The sequence below is a fragment of the Catharus ustulatus genome, chromosome 4 (genome assembly GCF_009819885.2).
Source record: "Catharus ustulatus isolate bCatUst1 chromosome 4, bCatUst1.pri.v2, whole genome shotgun sequence".
In the NCBI taxonomy this organism is placed as follows: Eukaryota; Metazoa; Chordata; class Aves; order Passeriformes; family Turdidae; genus Catharus; species Catharus ustulatus.
In genome coordinates this window covers 15,134,139-15,149,565 of record NC_046224.1, presented here as the reverse complement: position 1 = coordinate 15,149,565, position 15,427 = coordinate 15,134,139, and the positions used below count along the sequence as shown (strand labels likewise).

The 15,427-nt window shown below is 38.5% G+C and overlaps 1 protein-coding gene across 1 annotated transcript in view; it reads right to left on the bottom strand.

The window, feature by feature from the left end:
• The window catches only part of SLC2A13 (solute carrier family 2 member 13), a 137,605-nt gene that overhangs the window by 106,141 nt on the left and 16,037 nt on the right, over positions 1-15,427 (bottom strand). Inside the window, exon 2 of the mRNA XM_033057807.1 lies at positions 3,520-3,679. Coding sequence (XP_032913698.1) covers positions 3,520-3,679 — 160 coding nt within the window. The remainder of the gene's footprint in view (positions 1-3,519; positions 3,680-15,427) is intronic.

Genomic DNA, 15,427 nt, shown 5'->3' with positions numbered 1-15,427 from the left:
CACTGGTCCTGAGGACACTAAGTTAGACTAAAAAAAACCCTGACATATTCCACTAGTTTGGAAACTGATAAATCCTTTAGTGACAATAATCAACAGAAAGAGAAAGCAAATGCATGGAGAAAAACAGGTACTGTTGATGAGAAAAATGAGACTGAAATCCTGCTAATTGTTTCACCAACATATTAAAAACAAACAAACAATAAAAAAAGCTTGAGAAAAATGCATAATTTGGTCAGTAGTACATACACACAGAAACATTTGCCAGTTTTAATTTTGAAAATTTCTGACTATAAGCAGAAACACTGAAAAAATGTTCATTTCACTAGCACAGCAATTTTCACCAGATCTTTCACAGAGTTTGCTTTTAAATCTTCAGTCAGATGCAGGTTTAGGTTTTAAATCAAAACCGCATTTTAGATGCCCAAAGGTTACTATTTACAGCATTAAGGCTAGTTCTCTGCTGAACAGAGAATTACCACTGTTAAAAGCACAGTTATGCTTCTAAGGATCAACACCTGTGGCAACACCCAGACAGGGTTTTATGCTCCATCCAAAGTGGGGGGAAAAGGCTGTGGAAGACAAGCACACCACCAATCTTCATGGGTGGCTCTAGTCTATGAACATCACATTTTTATATTTCTTCAATAAAAAGAATTGCAGAACAATGTATAATTTTGTTCTGCTTTTTAAATCTGACCTTTAACCATCTACACTTCACCCAAATTCTTTTCACTTTCATTAAACACTTTAAACAGTGCTGATGTCACCTGTACATTATTGCAGTTATCACAGGTTTCACATCAGTGGATATAATCATTAAAACACTTCCAGAAACCAGTCCTTCTTAATATTGAGGTAGCCTGTACTCATAAACAAATTCACAGCTTGACATCAGTCAGGAGATTAAGGAGACTTGCTAATCTCTCCTCTAGCTCCTCTGCCCATACCCCAGGATGCACGCTTTTACTGGTAATTCTGCAGCCTCTCACCTGGATTTTTTTATAAAGCATGCATGAGATTTCTAATTGAGTAGGTAGGAGAGAATAACCATTATTGAAAACCTTATCTTAGGGTAATAAACCAAATGTATTTGTCAAGTTCAAATGCATTTTGAGGAAAAAAAGGAAAAATACTTTCTTAGAGGCATTTGTAGATTTAACAAAGAAAAACGTGGGCAGTCCAACAGAAATCTGGAGATTGGTTAAAAACACAATACCCAAAAGGCAATGCAAAGAGGATGGCCATCCCAGTCTTCCCATCCCCAGCTGAGCCCTCAAGTTTCTTCTTAAAACCAGCCAAAATTTCCAACGGTCATACAAGCAAAACTTGCTCTAGGAAGAGCTCAGTGACCAGCTGTCCTTCTTTTGGTAACACTTTAAAATTATATGGCTCACCATTAGTGAAAAAAGAAAACAACTTCAAACCACAAAATCTGTGGAAGGCTTATCAGCTGAGTAGTCTTCAGTCAATGTATCTAACAGTGTCACTAACTCACTAATGTTCTCATTCCTCATTGACTAATGCTCTCATTCATTAATGGCCTCATTTATTCCTACGCTTTTCCTTCTCCACAAACATTTTGGTAGCTGTATACAAAACACATAGACCATTGAAGCTCAACAAATTGTAGATTCGATATCTTTATTGGAGTGGTATTTAGAAAGCCTTTTCCATTTCAAATGAAGAGTAAAACAAACTCATAGAGATTAAAAACAACTGCTGTATCCTGTCAAAGTACATGTAAAGGCATGTTTTAATGCATCTAAGTACTCAGATATAGTCCCGTTCAGACTCCTATTACTTAAATTCTGCTCCTCCAAAGCCCTTTAGTCACTTAAATGCAGCAGAGCCTTCAGAACTAAGCAGCTGGGTGCCTGCAATCATCTTAGGAGGTAAAATCAATCAAGGCTCCTGAAAGCTTGATTCATACCAGTTGGACTCTATTGGATTGTTTATCACAGGCAAGACAAGAAAGAAACGTACAGACAGCATACTTTTCAGTCTGCAAAATTCTGATCAAAGTTGAGTAAAAGGAGCAGGCCAGAAAGAAAATGTTTAGTTGAGAGAGAATATCCATTGCAAGTTCTAGAGTTGGCATAATTTTCAGAGCAAGCCATTTTGATATAATCAATTTAGAGTAAGAGCAGGCCATTTTAGACATTTCATGCAGTGAGCCAGCTTTCACAAACCTAATCTAGTTCTTTCCTATACAGATTACAAGACTTTGCGTTTGAAGCCAGATGTCTAGCAGACCTGAAAAAATCCAGCATGAAATTTAATAAGTCTGCTATAACATTTCTCCTTCTCTGACATATTGCTGCAATACTATTAAGATGGCATTAGCAGGGTTTATAAAGCTAACCTGACATAAGGGTCATGCTAAATATTTGTTTTCTTTGGTTTATTTTAATTTAATATCCAGCATTTCCAACATCATGCAGAGCCAAGAAAAATTGAAGTTCCTTATTGTTTGTTACAGCACTCCAGTGCTTAGCCATTTAGTCAGTAGGAGATAAAATAACCACTGCAATGTTCCTTCTGACTCAGGAGTAAACACTTGTGATTTTTCTCCATGTGTTTGCTGGCCACTCCTTTCAGGTGACAGACCATCTGTACTCTTCCCTGCTCAGCCTTAGGTTTCAATAAACCAGCTGAGGGCAGTACACCTTCCTCAATCAACAGCTCCAGCATTGCAGCTGAAATACTTGGATACCTCATCACTGAGGTGGTAGCCTGTTTCTTCACAGAAAGTTTGACTTCACTCAACCCAGCAGAGCAGTACTTGGCACATAAAACACAGCATTACTGCAAAAGTCACCCAGCATGTGCCAGCAGGCTGCAGAAACAACTGCTCTTCACTCACAACTGCTCAACACTACTCAACCGTGCTGCACTTGGAAGACTAAGACTACAAATATAACAGAAAGCCACAAACCAGGAATAATAACGGACCACTGAGACAGGTTGAACAACTGGGGCATGTAACAGAGAAGAGGCTGAGAAAACTGGGTTTTTGCTGCCCAGAAAATAGATTTTTATTATTTTATAACATAAGCTTTTACTGTAAATTTATGCTACAATATCCTTCAATTCTGATAGGTTATCACTGCTCAGATTAAGAATATTCAAACTTCACCTCTACCTTGTACATACAGCATATTACTTACCAGAAATTTGCCTTTAGAAAAATCAGGCTGTAATTATTCTAAATGCAAAAGGCAAGATACCTTCATAAACATGATGACAATCATTCACATTTCATTCACAGTTGTGATGCATATTTATTACTCTCCCACTTTAAAGTTTAGTAAAGTCAAAAAACCTGCATATACTGTGAATATTAAGCTTAAATGAAAGTAGTATGGATATATTTTGGCAAGATTTAACTACTGAAGTTCCATTTTAGCATACAGTTTTACCACTTTCTTTGTAAATTCTGTTTTACCAACAAGAATTATAATAGCTGACAACCAAATCACTACGACAGCAGCTTGCTTTTAGCAAGGAAGGCTCACAAACCTCCATCCATCCTTCGCGAGGTAGCTGAAGATTCCATCGACCACACTTGCGAAAAACTGCCCTCCGGTGATGAAGAGAGTGTTAATGGTGACTAATCTGCCTCGTAAGTGCGGTGGAGCCACTTCTGCGATGTACACTGGCACAGTCATGGATGCTACACCTACAAGAACAAATTCAGTTGCAGTTACAAAAATCACAAGAGATACTACATTGCTTTTTCATCATAAAATACTATTTTGAGTTTGGCTGAGACAGAGTTCATTTTCTTCATAGTAGCTAGTACAGGGCTACGTTTTATATTTGTACTGGAAACAGTGTTAACTACTCAGGGATGTTTTCTTTCTTCCTTACACAGACTCAAGGCCTGTTCTGCCTCTTACCCCACCCCACCAGCAAGGCTGGGAGCACACAGGTAGTTATTATGGGACACAGACAGGACAGCTGAGCCCAATGGTTCCTACAGATATTCCAGACTATATGGCATCGTGCTCAACATATAGAGCTGGGGAAAAGGAGGAAAGGGGTTCAGAGTTGTGGAGTCTGTCCTTCCCAACGGCCGTAACACACGATGGAGCTCTGCTCTCCTGCAAATGGCTCAACCCTGCTTGCCTGTGAGAAGTGGACAATGAATTCCTTGTTTTACTTTGCTCGTGTGCGTGGCTTTTGCTATACCTACTAAACTGTCTTTATTCCAAGCCACGAGTTTTCTCACTTTTACTCTTCCAGCTCGCTCTCTCACCCCAGCAGCAGGGAGTGAGCGAGTAGCTACACAGGGCTGAGTTGCTGACATGAGAAGCAGTGACCCGAACTGAGCTGGCTTTGGTGCCCAGAAAACAGAAAACACCACCTCTCCTGCCCTGAGTGACCACCCTAAGACACAGACCCCAAAGACATGGACTAAAGGAACTCAGTGGACATCTACAGACACTTTACAGGGGTGGTCCATAGACTATGGGAATGATATCTGTGTATTACACCAAAAAATGGGAAGGGGGTTAATGGGTAATAAGAATGCATTGCATATAGACGGAATAAGGGGTGGAGAATGCGCTGGTTTCAGCTGGGGCAGAGTTACTATTCTTCACAGAAGCCACTACTGGCTATATTTTGGATTCAAACTTAGTACTTTGTGTTTACAAAATTAACTCTATTCAAGGCAAAATTTGCACACACTTAAATGGAATAAGCTGGAAAAATTTATTTCTGACTTTCAAAGAATGAAAACAATGAAAATGCAACTAGTGAACTCTAGAAGCTTACCCAAAGCAAACGGTTGTATTGGAATTTCAAGGTTTGATGTAATGATACAAAGAATAACTTTCCTCAACTCACATTGCATGTACACTGAAATTAAATAAACTGATAGATATAACTATAGTTTTGAAAGAAAGAGATGCTATGATCCAAGTAAGCACACATAAGTCAAAGTGACTAACTGAAGGCATCAAGTGTTCACAAAACTCTGTTTAAAAAGAACTTTTGCATGGTTTCCACAGTCAAAAACAAGGCTAAGCATTATTATTATTGTGTAATTTCATTACTGTTACAGAACAACTGTTTCTTGACTTGGTTTTAAAATATTTCATGTCCTATTTCAAGTACAGGTTGGCTGGGCACTGAGCAACCACATCTAGAGAGAGGCCTCCCTGCCCATGCAGGGGGATTGGAATAGATGATCTTTAAGGTTCCTTCCAATCCAAGCCATTCTATGATCCAATGCAAAAAAACTCTATCACCATAAGGAAACAGGACTAATGCTAAACCACAGCTGCTTTTTATTCTGTCTTAACACTGGTAGTATTTCCTACTGTGTGATGAGTCATTTGTGCAAAAGACAGAATGTCCACAAGGAACACACACAAACTGTAAAAACAGTTCAACAGCGTATGAAGAGCACACCTGGGTGCAGCACATGCTTTGGTGGTCCAAATCCCTACTTCCTTACAAGAACCAACACTGAGAAGCAACAAGGATTTCTTTTGTAGTTAAAACTGGAAGTACATTGGCAACAGCCACCCAAAAACATATTTTACTGAAGTCAGCTGAGATACAACTTGAGCACAGTGAGCACTGCCAAACACCATCAGACACATCTTCCAGTCTGGGGCAGCTCCACCAGCTCAAACAGACAGTCCCACACCAGAACAGCCCAGTGCCACAGCCCCAGCAGAAATGGGGTCACCTAAAAGCACACACATGGCTCCTGAAGCAAAGCTATGATTCCTGGCTTGTGTCACAGTAGAAGGGCTTCATCATGGGATGGCAGAGGATTCAGCTAGCACCTCACTGCCTGGCTGACTCACCAAACTAAGAGCAAAAAATCATCTTTAGCAACAAGGTTAGCCTGACAGGACTGCTGGGAACCTCCAAAAGCTCAAGCCAGGAATACAGATTTTAATAAAATAATGGCATGAGAAGATCCTTTATTGCGATAGGTAAACACTCACAACAGTCTCTCAGTATGATAACCCAGATCCTGGCAGAGCCTCCCAGGACATGCCAATGTCCTTATCAACTGAGCAACCACCACAGAATAAAAAAACCCTATAAAAATGTCAGGGGGAAAAAAAAGAGCATTAAAAATTTATTCAACCAATTTTCAAAGCCAACCAGAATGCATCATGGAAATAAGCATTCAAATAGTCCTTCGTGTATTTGAGAGAGAAGTGGATTTTCAAACCCAGCCCACCATTAGGAGTGTTTAGCTCCCATGTTTCACATTTGTATTTGAAATAAAGATGATTAAAGTGATGCAGACTGCACACATATAACAGACAAACCTTTTTGGGAAAGCACAGAAGTGTGTCCACTTGCTGCAAACAAAAGCCACCAAGGACCCACACGAGGCAGCAGCTGCCACTGGGGCAGAGGGGCAGGGCTCTACAGCTGTGGCAGCCCTGGCCTTGTAAGGCTGGGCCTTCCTGCTCCCCCAGCCACCCCTCTGCCTTGGGCATGTCCCCTCTAATGTCCATTCTTGTTCCCCCACTGTGGTGTGGCCATCTTTCCGTAGGCTCCTTGGGACTGTATGTTAAGATCAATCTTTGACATACATAATCATGTATTGAAGCTAATTTGAGAAATAAAGATGGCAACATCTGTACGTGGTTTTAACTAGAAAGCAGTTAGAAAGATGTGCACAACCAAAACCAATACATGCCTTGTAAAAAAGATACCTTTTACCTACCACTTTTCAACCCTTAATGAAGACTGATTCTACACAGGACCTGCAGAGGAATCTTGCTCAAAGCATGCCAGCCAAAAATGCTTCTCAGGCATCCAAAAAGCAGAGCCACACCATTGTCCAAACCAGCAGTTCTCTGATGTCCAGAGCACCCAACCAGCCCTGAGACACTGCTAAATCCACTGGTAGCTGCAGCTACGGTACTTGCCTCTTCCAGGCGAAACTAAAACCTGTTGCATAACACAGGGGTGGTAGGAAAGTTAACGTGTTTGTAAAAAGTCTTGAAGAAGAGGCATCATGACAACAGATTTATTGCTTCTGCTGCATTCTTCTCACATGTTGATGACTACAGGAATAAATAGAGAAAAGGAAGCTTGCACACCCCAACAGTCCTGTCACAAGCTAGCCAGTGATACAGTTATTCAGCTGGCATTAATAAAATTATCGAAATTATTTATTATCCAACCTGCAATAAATAACACAAGATTTCTCAAAGAAACCTAATGATTTAATGTATTAGTTCAAAATCACACAGAATTGCTTAGATTGCCAGAAACATTTGAAGACCATAGTCTAACTGCTGTTCAAGCAGGGGCAGCTAGAGCAGGCTGCCCAGAACATGCTCAGTTAGGCCTTGGCCATCTCAACATGTGGCTCTCCAATCAAAATGATTCTGTAATTCTGCAAATTCCATGCCAGCTTTCCTGCCCTGAGAAATGTGTTCACAATGTTGCTGTCTAAAACAGCCTTTCTAGATTTCTATTCAGACCTTACTTCCTCTACCCAAAACCTACAGGTTCAAAGCATTCAAGCAAAAATCTCAATTCAGAAGACACATTTGTTACATATTTTCAATTATCATTTCAATATCAAAACATATGCTTTCCTACTCTGAGTCTGAAAGAGTACAGCAGGAGGTTCCAGGGAACAGGAGGAGGCAATTAGGAAAGCCTTCCCAGTTTATCTCACCACTATGCAGCAAGCATTCATACACAGAAGCAAAGTTCTTCTTGGTAAAAAAATGCAAGGAGTGAAAAAATGGCTATTCTGAAACTGATCAAAATAAGAGAATAAAATCATATTAATTTAAAGAAATAATGTTTTAGATTCTCAAGTGTTGTTTACATTACTCATTTGCTTTTAGTTGCCTTAGAATGCATCGATGTTCACCAGACTTTCTTCCTCTGATTTCCATTTAAGACGCACTAGAACACAGCAGAGTAAGTTTTTCTGAAAAGGCATAGTCAGAAGTAATGCATTAAGTATTAGCCAAGCATAAAAATCTCTAAAATACATAACATTTGTTATGTAATTATTTTAATAGCGAGATTTTAAAGAAATTTGAAAACAAAGAACAGCTTTCCTAGCAAAACAAATATAGCTGCAAAGGAATCTTTCCTTAATCCTTCATATGAGAATGCTTTCATTTACACTTCAATGACATTTTCTAATATGCTCTCACAGTTAAACTGCTCGCACCAAATAAAAGATTCTTGCTGCAGGCAAGTATATTACTACCTAACTAGTAGAGCTGATAAGTGACAAGACATGAGAAAAAGAAAATGAAAACAATTAACTGGAAATCTGTCAGAGAAGGTTGAAGCTCTACATTGTGCTATGAAATATGAAAAAAGAGAGCAGGGAAGTCCAGTCTTTATCCACTTGAATAACCAAGGCATGAACTTTCTGTCCTCATTAAAGGATAAAGCTTAGAAAAAAACATAACAGAAGGTTCCTTAAACTCCGACCAGAAGATGCATCTAATTATTACAGGGGAAGCATCAGATGACACAATGGGCTGAAATCATCATACTAAATGTTTTTTCATTCCTAAAATCACTTAGGAGACTAATTATTAGAGCTGCTACTATAATCTGCAGACTTTCCAGTAGAAAGCAGAGACAAGTCTGTACTCAGCTCAATTTTAAGACAATCAATAGACCAGAGATGTGAAAAGACATCTTAGAATCACTTTATCATCCAGAAAGGTATTTTCAGTATGAACATGTAAGCATCATAAAGAATTCATTAAAAAGTTCAGAAATTAAGTAAACAAACCTACTGACAATATAAATAAAAAGATCAATGAAGGAGAACTCCTATGATAATTAGAATTCTAAGTATATTTTAAGAAATGAGATTACAGTAAAAAACACAAGGACTAAAAAAGGAATCCAAGTTACTGTTTGTAAAATGCATTTGAGCATTAATACAGGAGATGGAATCATTTTAAAGACTTCTTTTTTGCAAGATCAGGCAGATATAAATGTACCCTGCCCAGATCAGGATTTCCACCACAGCTCCTGTCATGTCTCCTGGCGACAGGAGGGAAGGTATGTCATAAAAACAACAGATGAGCAACAAAAGCTGGAGACAGGATATTGAATGAGATGCACTTTTACTCCTAGCACAATAAAAGAGCTCTAAGGCAGCAGGAATGTGTCAGTCTTTTCACTGGATCAGCCAATAACCAGTGTCAGGAGCAGCAAAAACACAGGAAAGGGTTCCTGACAAACTTCTATTGTTACTGCAATATGCTTAATAATAAAGAGGACTGATGGTTAACTAGAAGGGCTAAGGAGGCACATCCAGGAACTGATGTCTCCTTGTATCATAGTTCTGTCCCTCCTGTCCAGCTTGCCCTTTGCATGAAAACCAAGCAAATCAGGGAACACAACCAGCTAGGAGGATAGCCACCTGCCTCTTAAGGGAGTTGTACCACTTATCCCCTTTAAACAGTTCACAACGACATCAGAAGACTGTACTGGTCCCCTGGCAGGACTAGTTATGACAATGGAGTAACCTGAACCACTATGGGACTCCAGATTGTCCAGGTGGAAACTAAAATTAAAATATGAAATAATAATTTTAAAAGAGCAAAGAAATCTCTGATCTTATTTCAGAGTACAGCAACTTAGCAATTAATCTCTATTAACAACAAAGAACATACACAGCTTATTACAAAAATTTGTGTTGTTAGGAGCTCCCAAATGAACAGGCAGAAACTAAAAAGTTTCCTTTCAAAACATTTTTCACTAATATATAAAGCAGCACTGAGGTACTTAGCCAAGGTAAAATATTTCACATATCTTGCAAGAGCAAATTTTCATTAAAATGTTGAACTTTAATGTTTCCAACTTTAAAATTCACTTAATTAAGAAGCATCCCATAATGGTTTGTGTTAATGGTAAGGATTCCAAGCAGCCAGTGATTTCACAGAGGATTTATGGAGGCAACCTGATTAAGAAGCAAGTTCATGGCAAAGAGAATCATATGCTATGAAAAAATTTGAATACAAAGTCAAGGTGAGCTTTTTGTGGGGTTGCAAGGGGAGTATAAGTAAACAGTAAATTCCTAAGGTGACAAGGGGAAACTTGCCACCCTACAACTGAGCTAATGTTTTCTCACAGCAACTTTGCAGGAAATCTGGTAAGCTTCCTACATCTTGGATACAGTACATGCAATCTAAAATTATGGCCTTGGAAATAAGACTGACCCCAGTAGTATGTCATATTATATACACAAAAGACTTTCATCACGTATTTTCTTTCAGTTGCATTCCCACAAAATTATACTTTAACGTTTTTGCTTTACTCTTTCTTTCCAACAGATTATTTTAGAATATTGCTCACATCTGAATAGCAAAACTCAGGACAGGGGCAACATGCTGGTTAGCTTCTGAAAGAATTGGAGAGTTCTACAATAACTATATAATCTTTACCAGCAAAGAAGAATCCATTCAAACAGTCAGTAGAGAAAACAAATCCATCACTGACAAAAGGGATACATTTTAACTGCAAAGGATACTTATTTTAAAAGACCATTAACTTTCACAAACACACATATAGGAGCTGTCAACAATCAGCCACCTCCTATTCCACAACCAGCTCCACAAAGTACTACAAATATATTGCTGAGCCTAATCAGAAATTAAGCCTTTTTATAGTCTCATAGAGTCCTTTTGTGCTGTTACAGTTAACACTTCAGCTTTCAGTAATGACAGTCAACCTAAGGGGATAACAGAGTACCTCATTAAACATGCTAATAGGATGTACTTGAGAAAGCAATGCATTTGAATGCTGTTCTAGTACACTAACCATTTCCCTAGCAGATAAAGCTAAAATATTCATTACACAGCTTGGATTTGAGTGTGAATATCTGTGAAAGCTCAAGTCCCTCTAATATCTAGGCTTCCCACCCACTGCACATATCTAGTAAAGGCATTATCAGCAGTTGATAACTGGCTACTGAAAATTATTTCAAGGATGATTGGCAGCACACTTCCCCATTTAGTATCTCCCCTATATCAGATTAGTAGAAGTCCATTTCTTAGCTGTGGCATAACTCTACTGGCTACGGAAGAGCACTGAAATGCATGAGGGCAGTGGGACAAACCCACAGCACAAAAACCATGTGAGAACATAGATCACAGTAATGGACAGGATTAGGTGCATCTCTTCTAGAATGGGGGTCAAACATCAGTAGCCTTCATTTAAGTCTAACACTAATTTACTGAATTGTAGAGAGCTGGTTCATCATAACTAAAGAATCTGTACTGTTGAACATCTAATAGATGAAGAAATTCCAGACCTTTATGTCCCTAATGCCACCAGCCCAAATCTGTGTGACCAACATTGTAATGTAATTATAACCAAAACCCTATATTACTATGTGGCATCGTGCCATCCAACTGTGAAGGAGTCACGGACCAGAGCAATTTGTAAAAAATGCAAATGAAGCCCCTCACTAGTCGACATTGTCTCAGATTTATAGAACAATCATATCTTAATGAGCTTGAATAAATAATTCTTTCTGATAGCCACAAGAAGGCTTTTTCACTGTTGTGTGTTATGAGCACAGACCAAAACCACAAAATCCTTCTTCACTTAAGAAAACCTCAGGTTGCATCCAGTAGAAAAAACCACCACTGTTCATACAGTAAATGCAATGCCCCAAGAAGACAGCATCAGCCTTTCACAAGAGTAATTTCAAATTTCAAGCTCTCTCTTATTCAAAAGACACAGAAGTAAATCCAGCTCATAACAAAATTAACATGCCAACACAGAACACAATTCTTCCATAATTAAAGTGTTAAGGCCTTTCTCCAGCATCTCCAGGACAGTATCTCAGAAGAACAGTCTAGGGCAGTCACATATAGTAAAGAGACATAAATATTCAACAAAACATAATCAAGGAGGGACTATTTATCACAGTACTGATTTTCCTACACTGAAATTCTTGAAGTCAAGGAAACTGGGGATTAGGAAATGGAAAAAAGTGAGCCATGACATTTGAGGGAAGACAGACAAGAACCACCTACTGCTAGAGTCTGAAAGTTCATTCAAATGAAGCTTAGTTTACTTAGTTTATTAAAAGAAAACAGTTTAGGAGTTACAAAAACAAGTAGTAATTTAAAAAATACTGAGAATATTCTATGATTCTAAGTGTTAGAAACACTTCATCTGTGGGGTCCTATTCAATTCAATATTAGTACTAGCTGTGGAACAGCTCATTTTGGGAAGAAACCATTCTTAAACAAATATCTTTTCTATTCAAAATTATTTTGAGGTTATTCAAGGTTGCAATAAAAATAATTTTTCAAAAGTTACGAGGAAATCTATCTTGAGTGACAAAATCAGAAAGAGAGAGTGGGATTTAATTAACCAGAGGCAAAATAATCAAGATAATTATCCAGAAAATGTGAAGCAAAGTTCTTTGCAACTGTCCAAGCCTATGATCACACCTAGCATGACAGATGTCAGTTTACACTTCCCAGCAACCCAGAGTTAGTTACCCATGTTCAGTCATTCTTTATGGCTACCATGTGTTCATACTAATCTAGGCTGTGAGACTCCCATCCAGACCCCACCCTACTGCCTGAGTTCCTGAGTATTCCACTGAGAATGCCATACTGGGAATCTGTGCCTGCAGCTCATAGCAACAAGATCTCATTTCAGAAAGATACAAGAAATCATGAAGGAATGCATTTTTGAATTATTATATAGCAATACTAGAATAACAATCTACCCTAGAAGTTAGTAAAAGCTAGCAAAAACAACTAAGAAAAAGTTTTAATTTGTTCTGTTTCTGAATTAATTTTGATCAAGAACTATTTGCAAAAATCTGTAACTGCATTGTAAGATGCAGACCTTTCATTGTGAAAGATTAAAGTAGCCTTGATGTTTATACCACTCAACACTTTTATTTTTACCACATTGCAAAAACTTCTCACCTAGAAAATAGAAGCATTTTTTTATTTGCACTTGAAAATTATGAATACAACATAGTAGTTTTCTTTATGACAGCTTGTATAAACACGTAAGTCAAGCACTACTTGATCAGCCTCAAGAGTGGTTTCAGTTTAAATAAATACTAATTGAGATAAGCAGTGCTTTTCTGTAGACATTCTTCAGCACCAGCAGACTGCACTGGATGTGCTGCTCACGCCTAGGAAGAACTGGCAGTTGAAGGTGGGCAGGTCCTGAGGCAGCCCAGGTACAGATAAGGAGTTGCTCCCCCATCCAGTGGCTGCTCCCATCCAGCAAGGCAGGGAATCTGGCTGAATGTCCACATCTGAGCTACCCCACTGGCCATTTGAGATTTTTGATCTGGTGACTGGCGTGGAGTTGTGCTGAGGCACAGATGACCACAAACTGAGAGGCTGGGGGTGCCAATCTGGCTCTTTCTGCTGACTTAGCCACACAAACTGCAATTTCCAGCAGGGAAGTATGGTTTTATAATGACCCAGAATGATTCGTCAGGGCTCATCTGCATAGCCATTCATACAGGCCCAACAATCAGCATTATAAACACAATCTTTACATGGCTGAAAAAAAAAACAATCCCACATCAAAAAAGCCAGAGCAATGGTTGAATGCTTCAAGGATTAGCACATATTTTTTGTGCAGAGAAATTTTATTTTCAAACGACAAGGGTAATAGTTTGAAAGCTATACAGGAATTGAATGTTCCTTTCTAACTTTACACATTTGTTTACATACCATGTTTTCCTTAATTCTACTGCAGTGATACATTACCCAACTGACAAGAATTCTAAGGGAAGTGGTATCTATACAAACATGAACAAGCTTTAGAAGCTGAACTATAACTCAGTCAAAAGCATGCCTTCAGGTTATACCTGAAAGCTATAGTTACTCTTCAACTAAGACCTGAATTGTTTTTAACAGTGCCCCTTTTTTACAAGTGCAGCTATCAAAAGAGTGAAAATGGTTAACATCTCTTTAAACTGCTTTAGATTTCACTGGGTTAAAAGTCTAGCAACTGTCTCAAAACATGAAGCTTCAGATGAAGATGAGCAGAACAATAAATTTTCTTACCTACCACTTGCAATTAATTAAAATAAAAATTAGAAAGACTAATGTAATTTCAAACTTTGTGTTTTAAGAGAAACAAACTAACATTTTTGAGAAAAAGAACATTGAATTATTTCATTCCCTATTCAGGAAAGTCATTCAAAAAATACTGTCTGTCTAATGTATATTCCCAATAATTTTGTCCTTGCCATGGGAAATAGATTGCAAGCATCAACACTCAGAATTATATTTTTATAGGAATTGCTACATTTATTCACTTGTGCAGAAAACAGCATAACTGGTAGAAAGACAGGTACCAGTTTTATATGGTTTTGTAACTATTACTCTAAAAAATAAACAAAAACCTTTTACAGCCTAAGGCTGTAAAATTTCAATTATGCCCTTATAATGCAAGTAGCACTCATAACAGTAATGTAAGTATGACTACAGTTATGAAAATACAGGAATCACAGCAATTGCTCAGTTTCTTTGTACCCTAGCAGATTCTTATACAACCAAGCTTGTGTCTACAAATACAAGTGATCCATACAGAGATAGTAAAACATCTTTTTGACCATATGGGAAAGTATTTGCAGCATTGGAGGATGGGGGTGGTAGAAATCAGTACTTCTCCCTCCTGTAGCACACACATTTTGCAAGCTAGGGAGAGTAAGGCCTTTCCCAGTGTACATGGGTTAATTCAGTCATTGCTGCACACTTCTTTAAGAGAAGCAGCTCAGCTTAAATATCCAGCTGCCACATGTCCTTCTCCTCATGATCTGGAGTCTCCCTGCTACCAATTCAGTAACAGCTGCTCAAGTGCCAGTGTAATGCAACTGCAATAGAGAAGCATCCATAGAAGAACATATGGAGGAAACCCAAGTAAAGATCTCTCAAGAAAAGTGGCTTTTTCAGAGAGGGTTTTAACTATTAGGACAAGGATCTCGCATTACAGTGCCCTTAGCAGAGGGATAAGCCAATTCTGAATTTCTTCATGTCACACAGGTTTACACATAGAAATGACTTGTGACTGCTCTCCTAGACTATCACAACTGCAGCAATCTTGGTGCGATATTCAAGCTGTCAAGGGATACAAGGTTACTTTAAACACTTTTGATGTGCATTTACTTCCACCAGGGCCTTATACTGACAAAAAAAAAAAGCTACAAGTGAAGAATGAGCCTGCTGCACTTGAGGGGAGAAAAAGCAAGACAGTAGTATCAAGAGCTAAAAGGAAAAAAGGAACAGATCAACTACTCCATCTACTACCAACAAAAAGCTGAGGAAGCCTCAGCCAACCAGGAGTGGATGGATGCTGCAGGGGAAAAGAAATTACTGCTAAATTTTGTCAGGGAAATGGACTGCCAAAGAGTTTTCCGGGAAATGTTGCTCTCATGACTTTCAACTTTTAACAA